This window comes from Penicillium bovifimosum, assembly GCF_028826915.1.
Source record: "Penicillium bovifimosum strain IBT 22155 chromosome Unknown utg000006l_segment0_segment0, whole genome shotgun sequence".
NCBI classification, from domain to species: domain Eukaryota; kingdom Fungi; phylum Ascomycota; class Eurotiomycetes; order Eurotiales; family Aspergillaceae; genus Penicillium; species Penicillium bovifimosum.
The window spans coordinates 3,237,810-3,254,970 of NW_026622715.1; the positions used below are offsets into that span (position 1 = coordinate 3,237,810).

Below are 17,161 nucleotides of genomic sequence, written 5' to 3' on the forward strand. Positions count from 1 at the left end.
CGGAGGGGAAGAGGTGAGAGAAGGGGGGAAGGTAGGAAAGAACGACGGGAAGGGAAGTAAAAATGGAAGGAGCAGCCATGGTGTCCAGCACCGTACAAATCACATGAACAGGAATCCGATACAAGAACCTAGGAAATGAGAGGAAAGAGAAGGTAGGTAGACTTTTACGGAGAAAAGGAATCGATGAAGGAGTCTCACTATGCTTTATATCCGTTCCATCAGTCTGAGGTTATTGAGAGCTCATTTGATCCTAAGGTAGTGTCAAATTAGAGTGCAATGAGGCTTCAATGACTCGAGTGGTACCTAATTGAGACCGGCTGTTATGACAGTATCCAGCTACCTATGTTTGTCTAGTGCCTAGGTACATGTAGGGATGTTCATGATTGTACGTTGAATGCAAGAATATATAGAAGGGTACCATATGTACAAGATCCGATCCCCAGATCTCCTATGTTGAAAGCCACACAGGCACAAGATCTAGCCAGATCGAAGTCAAAGAAAAGTCATCATCATGACAGCAGATAAAAAGTCCAAAATCATCCAAAATCCCATTCCACCCTAGGTCCATACCGTATTTATCTCAACCCGTCCCCAAAGCTGATATGCAGCACTCAAACCCGACGACGACGCATACCAACCTGCAAACCCAGCGGCTTGCGCAGGAATCCCTCGCGCGTCTCCATAGGGCCATCCTGCTGCATCTCGAACTCAAACAGTCGGAAGACAGTAGCACAGATGACGAGCAGTTCCATCTCAGCGACGTTGCGGCCGACACAGGCACGTGGTCCATGGCTGAAGGGGATGAAGGCTGCCTTTTGGCGCGGGGTAAGCCTTTCGGGGCTCCAGCGCTCAGGCACGAATTGTTCGGCATCGGGACCCCAGATCTCTTTGGAGCGGTGGATAGTGTAGCTGGGAACGGAGAGAACGTCGCCGGCCTTGAAGGTGTGACCGCAGATCACAACGGGGGGTGAGCCGGCGGGGATCTCGCGCGGAAGACCCATCGCGGAGGTGCTGTGGATGCGCATGGTTTCCCAGATGACCCATTGGAGGCTGGAATATTTGTTAGTTTTTGATGTTTTTGGTGGGAAATTTTGTGAGAGGGAAGCTTACTAGGTGATTTCCTTGACCATGGCGTGGGTGGGAACTTCGATATCCTTGGGGATGGCTTCGTCCAGGGTCTTGCGCAGCTTAGGGAGCACATGCGGGGTAGTCATGCACCAGTAGAGAATAGCACAGGCAGTGTTGGAGGTGGTGTCGGAACCGGCGATCAGTTGAGTGAGGGCCTCAGCGGTCAGTTCGGCGCGTTCAAGTTGGTTGCCATTTTCATCCTTGCCTTCCATTAGGCGGGCGAGCAGGTCCACACGGGTATTGTTGGCCATGACCTCGGGCTTGAGACGCTCATTGACGCGGGCTATAGCGATGCCGGCAAGGTTCTCGACGGCTTGGAGACCTTCGCTGAAGAACTTGTCGGGAATGTACTTGGCGAAGGGGATGAGAGATGGCATGCAGCCCAAAGTGGCGGAGACCTCGCCACGACGGTTCAAAACCTCGACGGCGGCGACGTACTTGGGAGGATCCTTGGGGTCCAGACGCATCTCGGCAATATCCTGGCCCTTCTCGAGCATACCGAATGGCGCTCCGAAGGCCAGATCACCGATGATGTCGAAGGCCAGGTAGTTGAACCAGTTGAGAGCATCGAGACTGGCATACCCGGTCTTAGGGTTACCTTGCAGGTCTGACAGACGGTTCCATTGCTTCACGAATTCTTCAATGTTGCCGTGGATATACTGCTCGAATTGGCCAATGGACTTAGCACTGAAAGTGTGCGAGACTGTCTTGCGCTTGCGAGAGTGCTCGGCACGGTCACGGGTGTTGAACAAGCCACGACGAATAGAGACGAATGCATCATAGAAGTCCCTGAATGTAGTTATGAGTTTGAGTGCAGTGTTTTCTGGGGTGAGAGATGACGTACGATTTCAAGAAGCCATTGCCGTGTCCATAGATGCTCGCAACAGCGTGGTCGTCGGCAATAGAGACCTGGTTAGGAGAAATGCGGACCAGCTTTCCTAATTTTTTGTGGGCTTCGTCGATTGTGCGGTACTTTTGACCCCTGCGAGCCTGCAGCAGTAGCCAAAAGTGGGAGAAAGCGCTGAACCCCGCGGACGGGATGTCACGCAAATGCGACTTTTGGAAGTATGGCACCAGATAATAGGCTGCGACGAGACCGAGAAGGATCAACGGGGCGTTCTCGAGGGTCACCAACATGATGACGGAGTGTTATATACAGCCCGTATACAAGGAGTGTTGGACAAGGAAAAGAAAAGAAAAAAGGGTACCCTAAACAGGAAGGTAAGTGATATAGAGCAGATGTATGTTCATGAGAGAATCGAAACGTAGTATCAGAAACCAAAGAAGATCGTGGTTCTTATTTATGAGGGGGTTCATGGACGTTGGCTGTTTGATCCCCGAGGCTATGTCGAGGCAACGGGAAGGAGTCTCGGTAGTGTGGAGTTCCAGCGCTAAGGGCGGAGATCCGTGGGGACTGCCGTCTCAAGCCTCCGAACAGCCCGGTGTTCGGTTATTCTTTTGATGACGGCGACAAACCAGCGAGTTCACATTGGTCGATGTTGGTCCCCATTTTGCCTCTTTTCTTTGTTTGGGCAATCCAGAGATCTTGATTCGGTGACTAAGGGGAAATAGACTCCGAGATAGTCACGTGAGAGATTGAAACAGTTTGATGCCTGGATTATCAGGCCAAAGGTGTGCTGTCATGGTTACTTAATCAGGCATCAATATCTGTAGCCTCAGGCAACGAGAATTCCAGTTCAGGACTCCAGCATAACTGTGTAAGCATAATTTTGTGAACACAACTTTCATATACCCGCGGACGGTAGACAGTTAGACTTGCTGATCGCTTGATTGAAAAAGAATATGTACTTGGCCATTAATTGTCTATAATCGTCAAATCTCATATACATGAATGAAACATTTCCAACTTTCCTTTCACTGCACCTTTTACAGATGATGCCGGAGGTGATCGTGCTGGTGGTTCTTGCTGGCCAACCCGTGACCTCCCAAGAAGTCATTGATCAACTTGTAAGCGCCAGTGGCATTGTAGTGTACATTGATGGCATGGCCAGTGTTGGGGTGGACGTAGGCAGCAAAGGCACTGGCGGAGGGGAAGACCTTGTCGGCTCCAGCTGGAATGGAATCTCCCTTTCCACCAGTGAACGAGCAGTCACCGCCACAGAATGGCACGTCGTTCTCGCCGTCGATAACATAGACCGGTCCGGTGAACTTGCTTTGTGTGGGTAGACCGGTGATGGTCAGAAGTTCGCCGATGGTCATGGGCTGCTTGTTCGCCTCGGCATAGTCAAGAAGACCGGCGTCGAAGTAACCCGGGTAGAAGAAGAGGTACACGTTGCTACTGACGTCTGCGCTCGTGAAGTATCCACCAGTGTAGTCGGAGTTCTTGGCGTTAAGACGAGCTTGCTGGAAGTTGGCGCCGCTGAGGAACATGGGCATATAGTCAGCGCTGGTCGACCAGCCAGTAAGGACGAGGCCATCTGAGAGATCCGGGTACATCGCCGACAGGGCGACCGTCTGGGCAGAGCCGAATGAATGTCCGACATGGACAATCTTGGCAGGGTTCTTGATCTTGGTGGGGGTCTTGAGATCAGCCAGCGCGCCATCGCGCACCATGCGGGTCAATTGGGCAAGGGCCCCAATCTCTAGGAATGCCTGGATCTCGTTCTTTGCGTCGCCGTGTGAAGATTTGCCTATTCCCAATCGGTCGTAGGAGAGTGTGTGATAGCCGCGAGACAAGGCGTAATCCACGTAGGAGTAATTATAGTCGTTGTACGACAGGTCCCAGTATCTAGACCCATTGTTAGTACACTATTTTCGGAAGAACAATCTACTCTGAACTCACGACTTGTCAAAGCCCATTCCATGTGTGAGGATCTGAAGGGTATGGGCGCCAGTTGCAGTAGGCATCGGCATACAGTACTGGGCCGAGATATTGTAGACTCCGGAGACGGTAGCGTAGCCCGACAAGGCCATCTCTGTTATATTTCTACCTTGTTTGGTGGAGGAAAGAGCGAAGCAAGTAGCATCAAAGTTTGTCTCGGGCGTTTCGATGTTGTTGAACACGCCATTGCGAGCAGTGACAGGAACCTCCAATGTGATGTCGTGGCAGGTTTTCGCAGCGGCAACACCTGCCGTCAAGGCCCAGAGGCCGATTGATGAAGTACGCATGATGAATGAGTGTCTGGGGTTGGGATCTCCACAATTCTCTCTTCCGTCAGAGAGGAGTCCTGACCTTTATATAGAACGTTTATCAGGAACTCAAATAGATCCGGAATGCGGCAAGTCCAATTCTCGTCAGCCCAAAGTGATTTGTCAAAAGATGAATGTGTGAGAATATGCGATTTGGAGTGGGACTAGACTAATAATGCATAGATCGATAGTGCACACGCCCATCGAAGGTTGTTCTCCGGAGCTAAGCCCTAATCCCGGTCAGAAAACAGACTGTGCATGAACCGTTGCCTTAACCTGCCTTTGTCCTCTATCACAATCCAGGTACGAACGAATGAAGAGAACCTCTCAATCGGATTCAAACCCCACTGGAACGGGTAAACAGTTCAACTTCGCTTTTCTGTTGCTGTATCTTGTCGATCCGAATCTAAAAATTGGGCGAATTGGCGTTCACGATCTATGATCCTTTTGATCCACTTGGTCCGCGCCCTGAAAATGAGAACAAAATGAGAGCAGCTACACGGATCCAGACCTCATTGGACCGTAAATCAATGAGGAATAATACCTTTGTCTCGTACATCAGTTGATGCTCGAGCATGGATCAGAGCTCTCCCGAGTCAGGGCTTCAGCCTTCGTGATCGATATCTCGAACCGAAATACCCCATACTGGTGTTGGAATCATTTGATATCAGGGGCTTCGAAGGAATTCGTGAAACAAGTCTCCTGATGAGTGCATTAGTGTGCGAGAATATTTCCCAAATCGGGTGAATGTGTCCCAAAATCCCAAGCGAACCTAAGATCTACAAGCGTTCCAAAGTTGGAGTTAGGCTTTGTTCAGTTCAAGTGGAGTCAAGTTAGGAGGGTACCTGGAACCTGACCGAACACATCCTAAGAGAACCCACTACTCTATACTCCGTACAGATCCAAAGAAAGTCGGTAGAGACAGCACTAGGATACATCAACATGAACAGTCATACCCCGACGTTAGACCCAAATCGAGGCCACCACAACTTTACATGTACATTCGAATTATGCGATGAGTCTAGAATTAGGTCTGTACGGGATGTGCAGCCCGTTGATCACCATCGATCGCCAGTCACTTGAAACAACCCGTTCTTCTTCTTCTCAGCATCCCACCGCTCCATCCAAACCTTCATCTGATCCCGACTCTTCTGACTGCCCACATTCACAGTCGGGATGATCCGTCCAATCCGCAAAGCGCAGCAGAACATAGTCAACTCGCGAAATGAACTGTGCTCGCTATACGGGACGCCGAAGCATGCGCTTTCACGCGTGCTGCCGCGCTGCGGGGTAAGGTCACGACTGGTGAATGTGGATTTCCAGTGTTCACCGTGTAGGACGGTAGACACGGGCGGATTTTGGAGCATCCGCCCGGCTGGTGGGCGATAGGTCCAACCAGTCGGGCGGAAACCCACGACTCGCGAGAAGTGCGGTTTGAGTCCATCGAGGTAGTCTGCTAGAGTATCGGCCCGGATTTCGAAGAGAGTTTGCATATGCACTTGCGCTTCATGGGGATTGGTGGTCAACATTGCGGAGAGCTCTGGGTCTTCCAAGCAGGCGCAGATTCGCTGCTTGGGTGGGGTCGCGAAGATCTTGGATCCAAGTGCTCGCGCGATCCCCATACAGATCCGTTCTTTCCCAATGCTGTAAGTACCAATGACGACGAGCAGTCGACCGGCAGCTTGCGAACCCGTGTCCACTGGCTTTTGTTTACCAGTGGTCGTCGAGAGAAATTTGTTCATTAGATTACCGGTGTCGTTCTCTCCATTGTCAAGTCCAACACCACTGGCTTCCTGATTTAAACGGACACATAGCTCCGAGCACGCCGTAATGACATCCTCCTGAGCGGGGAAGCCATATTTTGGATTCAAATATGTGGTGTCGAGGTAGCATTTGTCGATATGCTGCTGCCTCTCCTTGCCCGTGGCTGGGTTGACAACATTAGGGCGTAGAAGTGGATGCTGTACCTGGGCAGGAGATGCACGGAAGTCACCGCAGTGCAAGATCCGCTGGTTTTGAGTATTAGGTCCGTTGCTGGAGCCTTTCTCAAACAAAAACAGAGAGCTACCCGGACAATGATTTGCATGAAGCATAGTGACCTGCACTCCTCCCGTTCCCGGTACCTCGGTGGTAGATTCGAACTCTAGGTCAACAACCCACTTAGGATCAACGCGCAGCTGCTGCCGCACAAGATTTGCAGTGGGTCGGCTGCAGTAAATGGGCCCATGGCACCAAGACTTACTGAGACCTATATAATGATCGCTGTGGAAATGGCTGAGGAAGTATGCGTTACACCCTTCGACAGCGCCATACCGGAAGGCATCCACGCATATGGAAAGTCCAGGGAGAATTTTGTAGAATGGACACGTCCGTTGATAGGCTTGCTTGCCACGAGAAGACACCTCACTTGCGGCCGCAGCAGCCCAGGCGGTGTCTTCGGCGTTCCCAGCCATCATCTTGGAGAAGGCTGAACGTGAGCTTTGATTGTTCTCGGCGTAGGGATCACGTTGCGCAGGCCGAGCGATGGCAGCTCGCTCTGCCCGTGTCAATCCTCTGTCAATGTCGGGGGGCTTGGGAACCACCTCCGCAATAGGCTCTGCAGCGGGCGCGGGGATGGCAGGGATGCCTTTACCATCCAGACAGTCATTGACATGCACTGCAATTTCCTATACCAAGAATTAGCACTTCAGTCGACTTCAGAAGAATGAGTGGCCACCTACTGTTTCATTGAAGCCCTTAAGTGCTATCTGGCAGATGGGGCATGTACTGACTATACCCCCAACATCTTCTGTACCAGAACAATCGTTCACATCGTCTCCAGATTCTACCTCAAGCTCAACTTCCTGCTCTTGATTCTCTCTTTCCCATGGTCGATTTCGAAAATCATCCCCTATAAGCTCATCTTCCTCATCTAGATCGTCAAAATTTGGGTATTCATCATAATCGGCGTTACTCGTGGCGGCTCTTACCAATGACGGGGGTGCGGGCTCGGAAGGGGGTTCTGGGGCCGCGGTGTTCTCCATTGGCAATGCATTGTTGTTCACCATGATCGTAGTGGCAGGCGTGGTGTCTTCAATTTCCCGATATGCTTCCATGTCATCCTCGCTATCAGACTCATCGATGAAGGGTCCGCTCCGGTTTTGGATCTTTGCAGGAGCGGGTTGTTCTCTAGTCTTCGTATAGGACTCGGGTTGCGGCCCTTCGTCCACCGAGCCACTCGGTGAGTCAAACTTGCGACGCTTGACCGCCGAATCCTTCTCGTTATATCGTTGCTCGTCGGATTTTGGTAATTCTTCATCGTCACCCCAAAAGTCAGGTGTTGGGGACCGCTCTCTTTCGTTAATTCCAGCTGCTCTTTCAATCTTGGCCAGACCTCTCTTATCCTCCAAAAACAGCCCATCTGGATTATCGTCCCTTATCCCATTTCCTCGCCTGGATGCCGGAGTACTCCGACCGCTGCTGGGTGAACGTGCAGACGCTGTTGTAAATTGCGTAATTCGTGCCTGGCGAGAGGTGGCGCCTGGCGGCGTGTCGGTCTTCTGGAAGAAGCTCAAGATGCTCGAATTGCGCTTATTCGAGGATGGCCTGGGTCTAGAGGTAGTCTTGGATGGCGTGGCTGCCTTCTTAGCGTAGGCTCCGGCCATTGTGACTCGGTTGCAGAGTTGGGAGTCGATTGCACCGAGGGCAAAAATTGAGGCGTGGCGAGGATATCAGATAGTCCACAGCTTGCAGGTGTAGCGACACTGAAGCGAAAGGAAATATATGTGGTCAAATATACAACATGTTCATAATTCGTACACGGCCGTCAGAGAAAAGTGTTAGCGGTTGATCGGATGGAAAGGCGCGAAGAAACCGAATCGCGACACGAAGTCACGTGGTCCCTATTACTTCCAAAAGAGCCCAGGGCTCAGGGCTACATTGGATTCCAAGCTGTTTGATAGCATCTCTACTGTGTACAATGTCAAATCTCATAATAGCTTGCTGGTCAATATTGCAGAAGATGATTCTAACGAGGTATTAAGAACAACACATCCAAGGTGCCAGCATTAGCCATGGACAGAAAATCTCCAACGCCATCGCTATCTCAGCGAATCAATAGGAATTTATGAGCGGCAGTTCAAGTACCACTTTGTACTGTGGACACAATCAAACGGTATCGGATTTTTGGATATCTTCGTTGCCTGATTCTGTCCCCTCGACCGTCACTTAGGTCGTTTGGATATCGGGAGTCCACATGAAGTCCACATGCTCGAGGACATATTATCGTTGTGTTTACTGTAAGACCACCCTGTGGTAACAACAGTGCTGAAAGATCGCGATGCGTCATTTATCGTAAATTTGAGGTCAGGGTCGTTTAGCGAGCTTTGCCAGCCTGGTTGGCGGCCTCTGTAGAATAGATTAGTATCGGTCCAAATGATACTTGAGTCATGAACCGTCAAGGGCTTTGTAAGAGATAGAAACAGAGGTTGAGTCCCAGGGAGGCAGCTGGGATAACGGGCGCAACTCACCTCGCCGTGTAGCGTCCTCCAACAACCCAACGTCGACCTCCGACCGGGGCAACATCACATATCGCACCACACTGCCTCGGATGAACATATTCTTCACGGAAGACAGGTGAGGGTACTTTGCCAACTCCAGCACTTCGATGTCGTCAAGTTTGATGTTTAGGTATTGGTCGACGGACTTCAGAATGCCACGAATGCGGATGTCATTCTTGAGCTCAATGGTAACCGTCTGGTTGGTCAGGGTCTTGAAGAAGCTGGAATACGAACCCCATTAGTCGCCATACACATCGGACGATTTCGCGATTTGCGCTATCACCTACCTGAAGAAAAGCATAGTCGCGGTTGGGTTGACAGGACAGCTTGGAGGGGTGCTTCAATGACTTGGTCGATGACTTGGTGTTGCGCTAAACCAGAGCGGAGAGTTGGTTCTGACGCGGCCAGGTAATTCAAAGCTTTCCCTGAAGAATCGCACGACCTTTAGAATGCTAGGAATGTCGACGACGTCTAAGAGTGCACAAGGTGAGTTGCGAAACAGAAGCCGCCGGGAGCTGTCACGTGCATGCAGATAAGCAATTTCCAATCTCGCCGTACAAGTACGGAGTAGGCTCCTGCTCCTAGCCTCCTCCTGGGTTAAGCTAACTATGTCGTCTACGTCGATAGACTGAAACTACTACAATTCCTACGACTATGCTCAAGTGCTGGAATGTTGAGCGAGAAATAAATAATCTGACCTACTCGTCAAGTCCAGTGGGCTTATTCCCCGCAATTTTGGGGCATCCGCAGTTCAACGATGAAGTTGGTCTCAAGACCCCCAAAGACTTTGTTTCTGGTCGGCCATGATCTCGAGTACTGGTGGTGACTGGTATCGAAATGGATGAATTGCTTCGTTGCGTCTATGAAATATTGAAGAATGAGCCTTTGAACACATCCAGCCTTGCACTGACATCTCAGACGTAACAGCGTTGATTACATTAATTGCAAGCCGCCAGGGCCGAAGCTAAGTACATAAAATAGTCCCAGAGCAGCCTCAGCGCCTGTCAGACCCAGCAACAGACGAAGTCACACCACTCCTCCGCTTCGGCTTCATAGCCCACCCAGACAAACAGGTCCAGCCCGCTCCGCTCTTCCTCCCCTCATCAAAGAGCGCCCCAACGCCCTCAAGCAACTTGCCCCTCTCACGACCCATCTCCACCCGCAGCTTCACCAGCCACTGCTCCCACATCCACCCGCCAATCAGCCCGGTGATACTGGCAATATCTGCAGTGCTGCCGATAGGCCCTTGTACAGCCTCGTAGTTCTCAATCTGGCTCTGCACTCGTGGCGCGGGTGTTTCGCGCAGTGGCGGGGCTTCCACGTGCTCTGTGCCCATGGGCAGGAACATCCATGCGCGCTTGGTGTCAACGAAGCCGCTGTTGCGGAGGCGTGCAGAGAAGGACTTTGATGCGAGGGGGTCGTAGCCCCGTGCGCGGAGGTTGAAGGCGAACTCGACAGAGGTGGCGCTGCAGTATGGGCCGGCGTGGGAGATCTCTGCGTCTAGCACTTGAAACTCCAGATAGCCGCCGGGCTTGAGGCAGCGCATGCACTCTTTCAGGACGAGATCGTATTCGTCGCTGTCCTTGCCGGCGGGACATTCGGTCCTGAGCAGAGCATGCAAGGAGCGGGCTGAGACGACGTCGAACTGGTTGTTGCCGAAGGGGAGCTCCCAGAGATTTTCCACTGTGACCTGACGGTGGTTGGGAGGGCCCTTGATGGCGTTGTTGACAGTATGGGCCTTGGAGGCGACGGTGTAGACCTTGACATTCGGGAACTCGTAGGCGGCTTGCCACGCCCAGTCGCACGAGGAGTGACCACCAAGATCCAGAATTCGGAAGCTGCGTTTGCGAGGACCCTGTGACATGCTGGACTTGGAAGTTGCTCGCGAAAGCAGGCGCTGGACAGGGCTGATGAGTAGACTGCCGCCGTTAAGAGACCGCAGCGCATCCATAGCCCACATGGGCTGGCACAGCTGGGCGAGCACCAGCTGTTCTTTCTCAACCTTCGCGTACTTGGCCTTCTCCGCCAGCTCAGTGGTAATCACCGAATTACGGGGAGCTTTGGCAAAGGGACCCTTGTATGCGGGGCGCTCGGGGCGAACAAGCTCATACTTGCCCCGCAGGCAATTGATGTGCAGGTCGCTCATGGCGAGACGCATGGAGTGCACAGCATCGAACCGCATGTTACGGTGCATGAACCCGTCGGCCTTGGTGGACCGCTCCCGGATGGACTGGAAGCCCTGCCAGTAGATTGAATCTTTGCTGGCACGGAGTGGCGGCAGAGGGGAAAGAGACTCTGGAATACCTTCGGCAAATCGGACCATCTTCTTGGAAGAGTCCTCTGTGGTTGCCTCAGCCGAGACCTCGACACCTTCAGGCTCAGCAGGGTCGACGTCATTCATAGGGTTCGTCTCGTTGAGAGCTGCGAGGTAGGATGCTTGAGCAGACAGCCAGATACTGGTACGGTCATGACTGGCAACTGCACGGTTCTGCAGCTCTTGGTCATAGCACTCATCATACTCATACCCGTTTCCAGAACGGGGGATTTCCTGGACCTGAACTGCATCGAAGGCAGCACTCATGGGGCTATCATGGTATACAGACCGACGAGTCGGGGTATCACATGGGAGTCGAATTGCAGTGGGTGGGCCGTCTTCATCACGAACCGCAGTGACCGGGTCTTCCTCGGTGTGGCGTTCAGGCCACTCGACTATCTGTTCAACAACTTCGCCTTCTTCCCGGCGCCATGGCAAATTGTAGAAACCTTCTGCGGCCGCCGACGAGGGTTGGTTGTTGGTATTGGGGATTGACCAAGTGTGGCGCGTGCGGGGGGCAAGCGAGGCAAAGAACCCCCCTGGAGAAGGGATACTCAGGTCAGTGAAGCTATATGCAGACAGCTCGGATGCAGGGGTGACGCCGTCAGCACTCCTTGGGCGGCTGGGAGGCGCTTGTAGTTGCCACATTTCGCCGTTTCCCTCCGAGGTCTCAGACCACGAATCGGGGTTTCCATCCAAGCGAATATGGTGCAACATCGCTAACGCTGAATCAGGGAGGAAGACACCCTGGTCAACAGGCTCCGGTGCGTCGTACAAGTCATCATATTCATAGATCGGCTCATCCGTCAGATTGAGGGATGGCGTGGGCGACAGCGAATACGATCGTGCTGCAGTGGGAATTTGGGGGAAGCTGCCCAGAACATGGCTCCAATTCTCATGCGGGGCCTCGATTGCGATAGGAATGGTTTGGATATCTGAACTGGAGTCCGCATTGTCTAGATCGCTCTCGTTTCCGTCCAGATCCGGGCGGACATGAATATCGTGTGCATCCCAGTTGGTGTCCGGCAGAGAGTGATTATCCGGTGTGGCCAATGCACTGATGACGGAGTCCTGATCTGAGGACATACTGCCGTCGAGGGAAGGGGGTGCATAGGACGCAGGTACAGAACGACTGAGCATCGACAGCGCTGCTGGCGAGACTGGAATCTTCGCTGGAGGCGTCGGTGGGACTGGAGAGCCTTTGCAGGCGTTGTTGATTGATGGCCACATCGTAGGTGACGGAATCTCCAGGGTCAACGAGCGCTTTCGGTTGCTTCCAGTCGAGGTGACCGAGTTTCTGGTGATGGGCGTGATCAAGCTCGATGGCCGCGTATCGGGGGAAAAGCAGGAGTCGCTGATCTCGGTCTCGTTGTCGTCGATGCTGTCATCATCAGTGGCGTCGTACAAGTCGTCGTATCCTTGGAATCCCTGCATCTGCGACTGCCATTCTGTATCTGAACATGATGAGGTAGTTCCGGCTGAGAGCGGCGACATCAGACGGGCGAGCCTGGCATGTGTTGGTACAGATAGCCCGCTGGTCTGTAATCTCAACTTTGGGCTCGTCACGGCCGGTGTGGGTCTTGAAGGAAGTGAACCTTTCGGACTGGTTTGAGCGAACTGATATTCGCGCGTATCCTCCATTATAGTATTAAGCAGCGTCCCCCGGGCCTGCCGAAGGGGCGGATATCGTTCAGTCGACATGCGGAGTGTGTCGGTCATCTTGCACACTGTTGGACTGTTGGATGTTGTGTTTGCGTGATTCGCTCACGGCTGAAGTATCTATGGGTATCTCGATTCGTAGGAAATGGCGTAGACACCGATCAACGGGTCTCTCAAGTGAATGTTGGAAAACAAGATAACACAAAGGAATAGAACAGATGCAAAAGCTACCAGAGCTATAGGCACCGAGTACAAGAAACTGAAATCAATAAACTGAAGAACGCTAGCCTTCGCACGAGTTGTGGCAGTTGGGGAGGGTTTATAGTCAATTGGGCGCTTTCCACCAGCCACGGGGTACGTGCCCTGTTGAGCCGATCGTCTTCGCAGGGAGTGACTCTTTCAGAGACACTACTGCAGAACTGGGCACAATCAAGCCAATAACCCGCGTTGCAAGGGTAGCAACCGTGAATCCCATTGGTGGCGAGGAGATGGGCGCCTCGCTGTTGTCAGGGATTTCACCCGTGAGCACACAGCCAAGACCATTTTTCAAAGCAAGAGTCAAGTAGAGAAAGTCGGAAATGACAGAAGAGGACGAATGAGGTTCGCTGATTCTGTGACGAACTGTCCGGGAGGTGATATGCAGTGTGAAGAGACTGCTGATTGGCCACATATAGGCGCCGGCTTCTATCTTTAGCCAAATTAGTGACTCTTCTAGGTAAGTGTAACATCAATTATGCCACTTTCCAGCACCCAGAGAGGTAAGAAATACCCATGATTCGATGCTGTAGGATGACAAAAGTCGGTAAGATAGGAGGGAAAATGAGGGGAAATAGTTGCCAAGCCCAAGTGTATACGGATCACTACTGCACGTTAGAGCAGGACTAGAGCAGGACGGGTCACTTAGCTAGGAATAATAATAGAAATTTGGACTAATTGACCTCATTTGACCTTGTCACATTTCATTCTCACCTTTGTGTTCCGTCCTCGATCTCACGATAGACCTTACTGCTCAGTTTGCCCATACGATGCAACCCTAAAGGCGCGTACCTAGAGTATGATGATTGCCGCGATGATGCAACAAAGAGTAAGATGTGTGCATATTAGTGATATTGAACTAAATCTGACATATGGCTACCCCTCTCTAGCTCCTATATGAAAGAGTATAGGAAAACTCCTACCCAAACATCCAAGATTGCCGTGATGGAAGTCCAAAACTCCTTAGCTATCGGGCACTGATCGTCTAGCCCGGTAGGTTGAGGGGATATATACCTACGCAATCGAGCATGAAAGCTACTTGAAGTCCTTAGTGATTACCCCATTCCATGGATCTGGTGGACTGAGGTGACTCCAGATAGTTCAGTATGTAGCCTTTGCCAAAACGGCTCTTCCTCCGACATTGTACCAAGTGCATGGAATGTACCTGACACTTACTCCGAACCATAGATGCTGTAACTCGAACATGTCGCAGCCCGAGGTTGGGAGTACGATCACTGTCTACTTTATAATAGGTTCGATTGCGTTTCAGACCGGCGGCATAATATGCATTGTCATGACGCTTTCTCCGATATCCAGGCCGGGTCAAGTTCACCTTTCCAATAACCGCAACGTATCAGGGTCTGTTGGCTTGTAGGACAGATAAGATCTAGAGTATCCTCGAGGATCATCGCTGATTACAACTCCCTCCATACTCCGACGGTGAGGACTCCTAGGTCAAGATAGAGCTATTTTGGCGCACCTAGGCTTCCCTTCACCCGGCCAATCCTGAGTACAAAGCTCATGCCAGCGCATCTGATCCACGACGGGCCGTCCCGGGTCCCTGCTGGATACAGCGGCGACTGCGAGTCTTCCGTTCGTGATTGGAACGAAGAAGTGGACTGTCTGGGACTCTCGGTTGAGATCCATGTAACCTACTAGTTCAGTGGCAAGATATGGACAGGTGCCCGCGTGTGTCTTCCGGATTCGAAATCCGAGAAATGACAACATAAACGCATGATTGAATGGATTGAATGACGCCAAGTGCAATCTGTGCTGCACCAGCGATCTACCCCCACTCGTGCTTATGCCCTTCTAGCGCATTGTATTATCCTTCTATTCCCTCATCCGAGTCTAAGTTCAAAGTGGGACCAAACGATATCTTGGTTGATGTCCTGGTGTATTGCTAACATTTCAAATGTGTTGGAGTATCCAAGCCTTTTCCAATACCCCAAATGTTGGTGTCCGGAGCAGAGTGCCCCGCCAGGACCAGCACAGACAAATGGCCCGCTTTTCCAAGATTTTTCTCTGATCTCCGGGATAAAAGAGGCGATTATTCCACGAGAAAATGGCAATTGAGACCGAGAGCTTAGTTCCCAATATTCGATTTGCCGTGGGGTGAGGGAGATCGTTCGTGGCTAGGGGACTGACCTACTATTTTTTAGTAACTTGATCAAAGCATGATTAACTTAGTAGTTAGTGGGTTTAAAAGCGGAGGTGCTGGCATAAAGAGTAGTCAAAGGTGTAGAAATCTCAAAGATCAAAGATAAAATGCTAAGCCTCCTAAGACCGGGATCATCGAATGTAGAGCTCCGTAATTGGCTGAAGCTCATACTTCCAGGGCCTAACTGATCTGAGACTAAACTCAACGAAATCCCTGTCATATAGAGGTCACCAGACTGAACGACATTTTCCTCTCGGGATTACCAAGATAGGCCATCCAGGAACATATCGAGGTCATTCGGTCTGCGCTCATCCCGTGCGTTGGATGCGTTGGGCATACACGTTGGTGTGGATACAATCTTCATAGATCGACGACACGTGAGAGTCAGAACCCTTATCGTCTATTTGCATCATCGACTTTGTTGGGGGAACTTTGGACGTTTGAGGGTTTAAATGGGCTTCTAGAATGATTCGAATGAAATAACTAAAAAAATGAATATAAATACAATATGTATGCAATCTATTGAATCTAATAAGCCACCAATGATCAGCATTGGATCTTGTTAAACATTTCTTGTTCTACGGTGAACCCAACAAGGCGAGAGTTATCCACTCTTCGCCACTGATGTTAATAGAAGCTTCAAGCTCTATAATTATTGTAGGATTCTTTTTATACCCCCCTCCCCGGCTCCCCCTCCATACTCTTCTCCAATTTCTCTTTTTTACCCCCGCACACCTAACCTCCCAACATACACACCATGGCACCACCTGCCATTATCGCCCCTTCCATTCTCAGCGCCAACTTCGCTGATCTAGGCCATGACTGCTCCAAGAAGATGGAGCAAGGTGCCGACTGGCTTCACGTCGACATTATGGACGGCCATTTCGTACCAAATATGACCATCGGATGTCCTGTCGTCTCCCAAATTCGTGGCTGCGTCGACCGCCCCTCGGAACCCTGCGGTCGTGGAACTTTCGATTGCCACATGATGATTATGGAGGTGAGTGAGGCCTCTGACCCGCGCGACTCCGGAACGTTGCGCGCTCACTGCTGACACTTTTCTTTTGCTTGATTGTAGCCCCACAAATGGGTTCACGAGTTCAAGAAGGCTGGTTGCGATCTCTACTGCTTCCACTACGAGGCGGCTGTTTCCTCCGTCGCTGCTACCGACCCTACCGATAAAGAGACTACTGCTCGCACCAGCCCTAAGCAATTGATTCGCTATATTCATGAGGAGGGTATGCAGGCTGGTATTGCGATTAAGCCGGATACACCCGTTGATGTATTGTGGGACATTATTGAGAGCGAGGATCCCGCGGAACGACCTGATGTGAGTCCTGGCATTCTTTGCGATATATTTCTTATCTTGTCCCTACCCTTTTTCTTTCTTCCGCAGCCACAGTCGCATTCTTGATTCTATTGTACTGACTCCGTTTCACAGATGGTCCTTGTCATGACTGTACACCCCGGTTTCGGAGGGCAAAAGTTCATGGCCTCGGAGCTTCCCAAGGTCGCCGCCCTGCGCAAACGGTTCCCCGATCTTAATATCGAAGTTGATGGAGGACTTGGTCTGGGCACCATCGACCAGGCTGCTGATGCAGGCGCCAATGTGATTGTTGCGGGTTCAGCAGTCTTCGGTGCCCAGGATCCCGGCGACGTCATTGCGAAGTTGCGCGAGGCGGTCGAGAAGCGTCGCGGAGCGGAGAAATGAACAGACTATATATGGCACACAAAAAGAGGGTTCAGGGTGTCGATTTGTTTCTCACAGGGAGGTACTTTTTTTCCGTTAGATTCTTTATTATTCATTGATTACGATTTATGAATCGCATCTGCACGAGTTTTCACGAATAGAATTTCGAAATTTAAAACTATTTACATTTACTGTAGCCAACACACATGGATGAAAAGGGAAGTGAATTATGACTATGAGAAATTATTGATGTACAGATGTCATTA

At 51.3% G+C, this 17,161-nt stretch overlaps 6 protein-coding genes across 6 annotated transcripts; 1 reads left to right on the plus strand and 5 right to left on the minus strand.

The window, feature by feature from the left end:
• Positions 1–611: 611 nt before the first annotated feature.
• Positions 612–2,265, minus strand: N7515_008884 (cytochrome P450; the record flags this gene model as incomplete). The annotated part of the gene is made up of 3 exons (XM_056669628.1): positions 612–1,050; positions 1,111–1,917; positions 1,973–2,265. 3 exons carry the CDS (start codon positions 2,263–2,265, stop codon positions 612–614), a joined length of 1,539 nt encoding a protein of 512 aa, XP_056519458.1.
• A 750-nt stretch (positions 2,266–3,015) lies between these two features.
• Positions 3,016–4,257, minus strand: N7515_008885 (alpha/beta hydrolase; the record flags this gene model as incomplete). The annotated part of the gene is made up of 2 exons (XM_056669629.1): positions 3,016–3,877; positions 3,932–4,257. 2 exons carry the CDS (start codon positions 4,255–4,257, stop codon positions 3,016–3,018), a joined length of 1,188 nt encoding a protein of 395 aa, XP_056519459.1.
• Positions 4,258–5,336: 1,079 nt separating this feature from the next.
• Positions 5,337–7,922, minus strand: N7515_008886 (DNA cross-link repair protein PSO2; the record flags this gene model as incomplete). The annotated part of the gene is made up of 2 exons (XM_056669630.1): positions 5,337–6,944; positions 6,999–7,922. The coding sequence occupies 2 exons, from the start codon at positions 7,920–7,922 to the stop codon at positions 5,337–5,339; spliced, it is 2,532 nt and encodes an 843-aa protein (XP_056519460.1).
• Positions 7,923–8,632: 710 nt separating this feature from the next.
• Positions 8,633–9,117, minus strand: N7515_008887 (Sm-like protein LSM2; the record flags this gene model as incomplete). The annotated part of the gene is made up of 3 exons (XM_056669631.1): positions 8,633–8,664; positions 8,787–9,037; positions 9,104–9,117. 3 exons carry the CDS (start codon positions 9,115–9,117, stop codon positions 8,633–8,635), a joined length of 297 nt encoding a protein of 98 aa, XP_056519461.1.
• A 693-nt stretch (positions 9,118–9,810) lies between these two features.
• N7515_008888 (uncharacterized protein) lies at positions 9,811–12,849 on the minus strand (the record flags this gene model as incomplete). Its single annotated transcript, XM_056669632.1, has 1 exon — positions 9,811–12,849. The coding sequence occupies one exon, from the start codon at positions 12,847–12,849 to the stop codon at positions 9,811–9,813; it is 3,039 nt and encodes a 1,012-aa protein (XP_056519462.1).
• Positions 12,850–15,962: 3,113 nt separating this feature from the next.
• On the plus strand, positions 15,963–16,916 carry N7515_008889 (ribulose-phosphate 3-epimerase RPE1; the record flags this gene model as incomplete). The annotated part of the gene is made up of 3 exons (XM_056669633.1): positions 15,963–16,205; positions 16,284–16,535; positions 16,647–16,916. 3 exons carry the CDS (start codon positions 15,963–15,965, stop codon positions 16,914–16,916), a joined length of 765 nt encoding a protein of 254 aa, XP_056519463.1.
• Between the last annotated feature and the right edge of the window lie 245 nt (positions 16,917–17,161).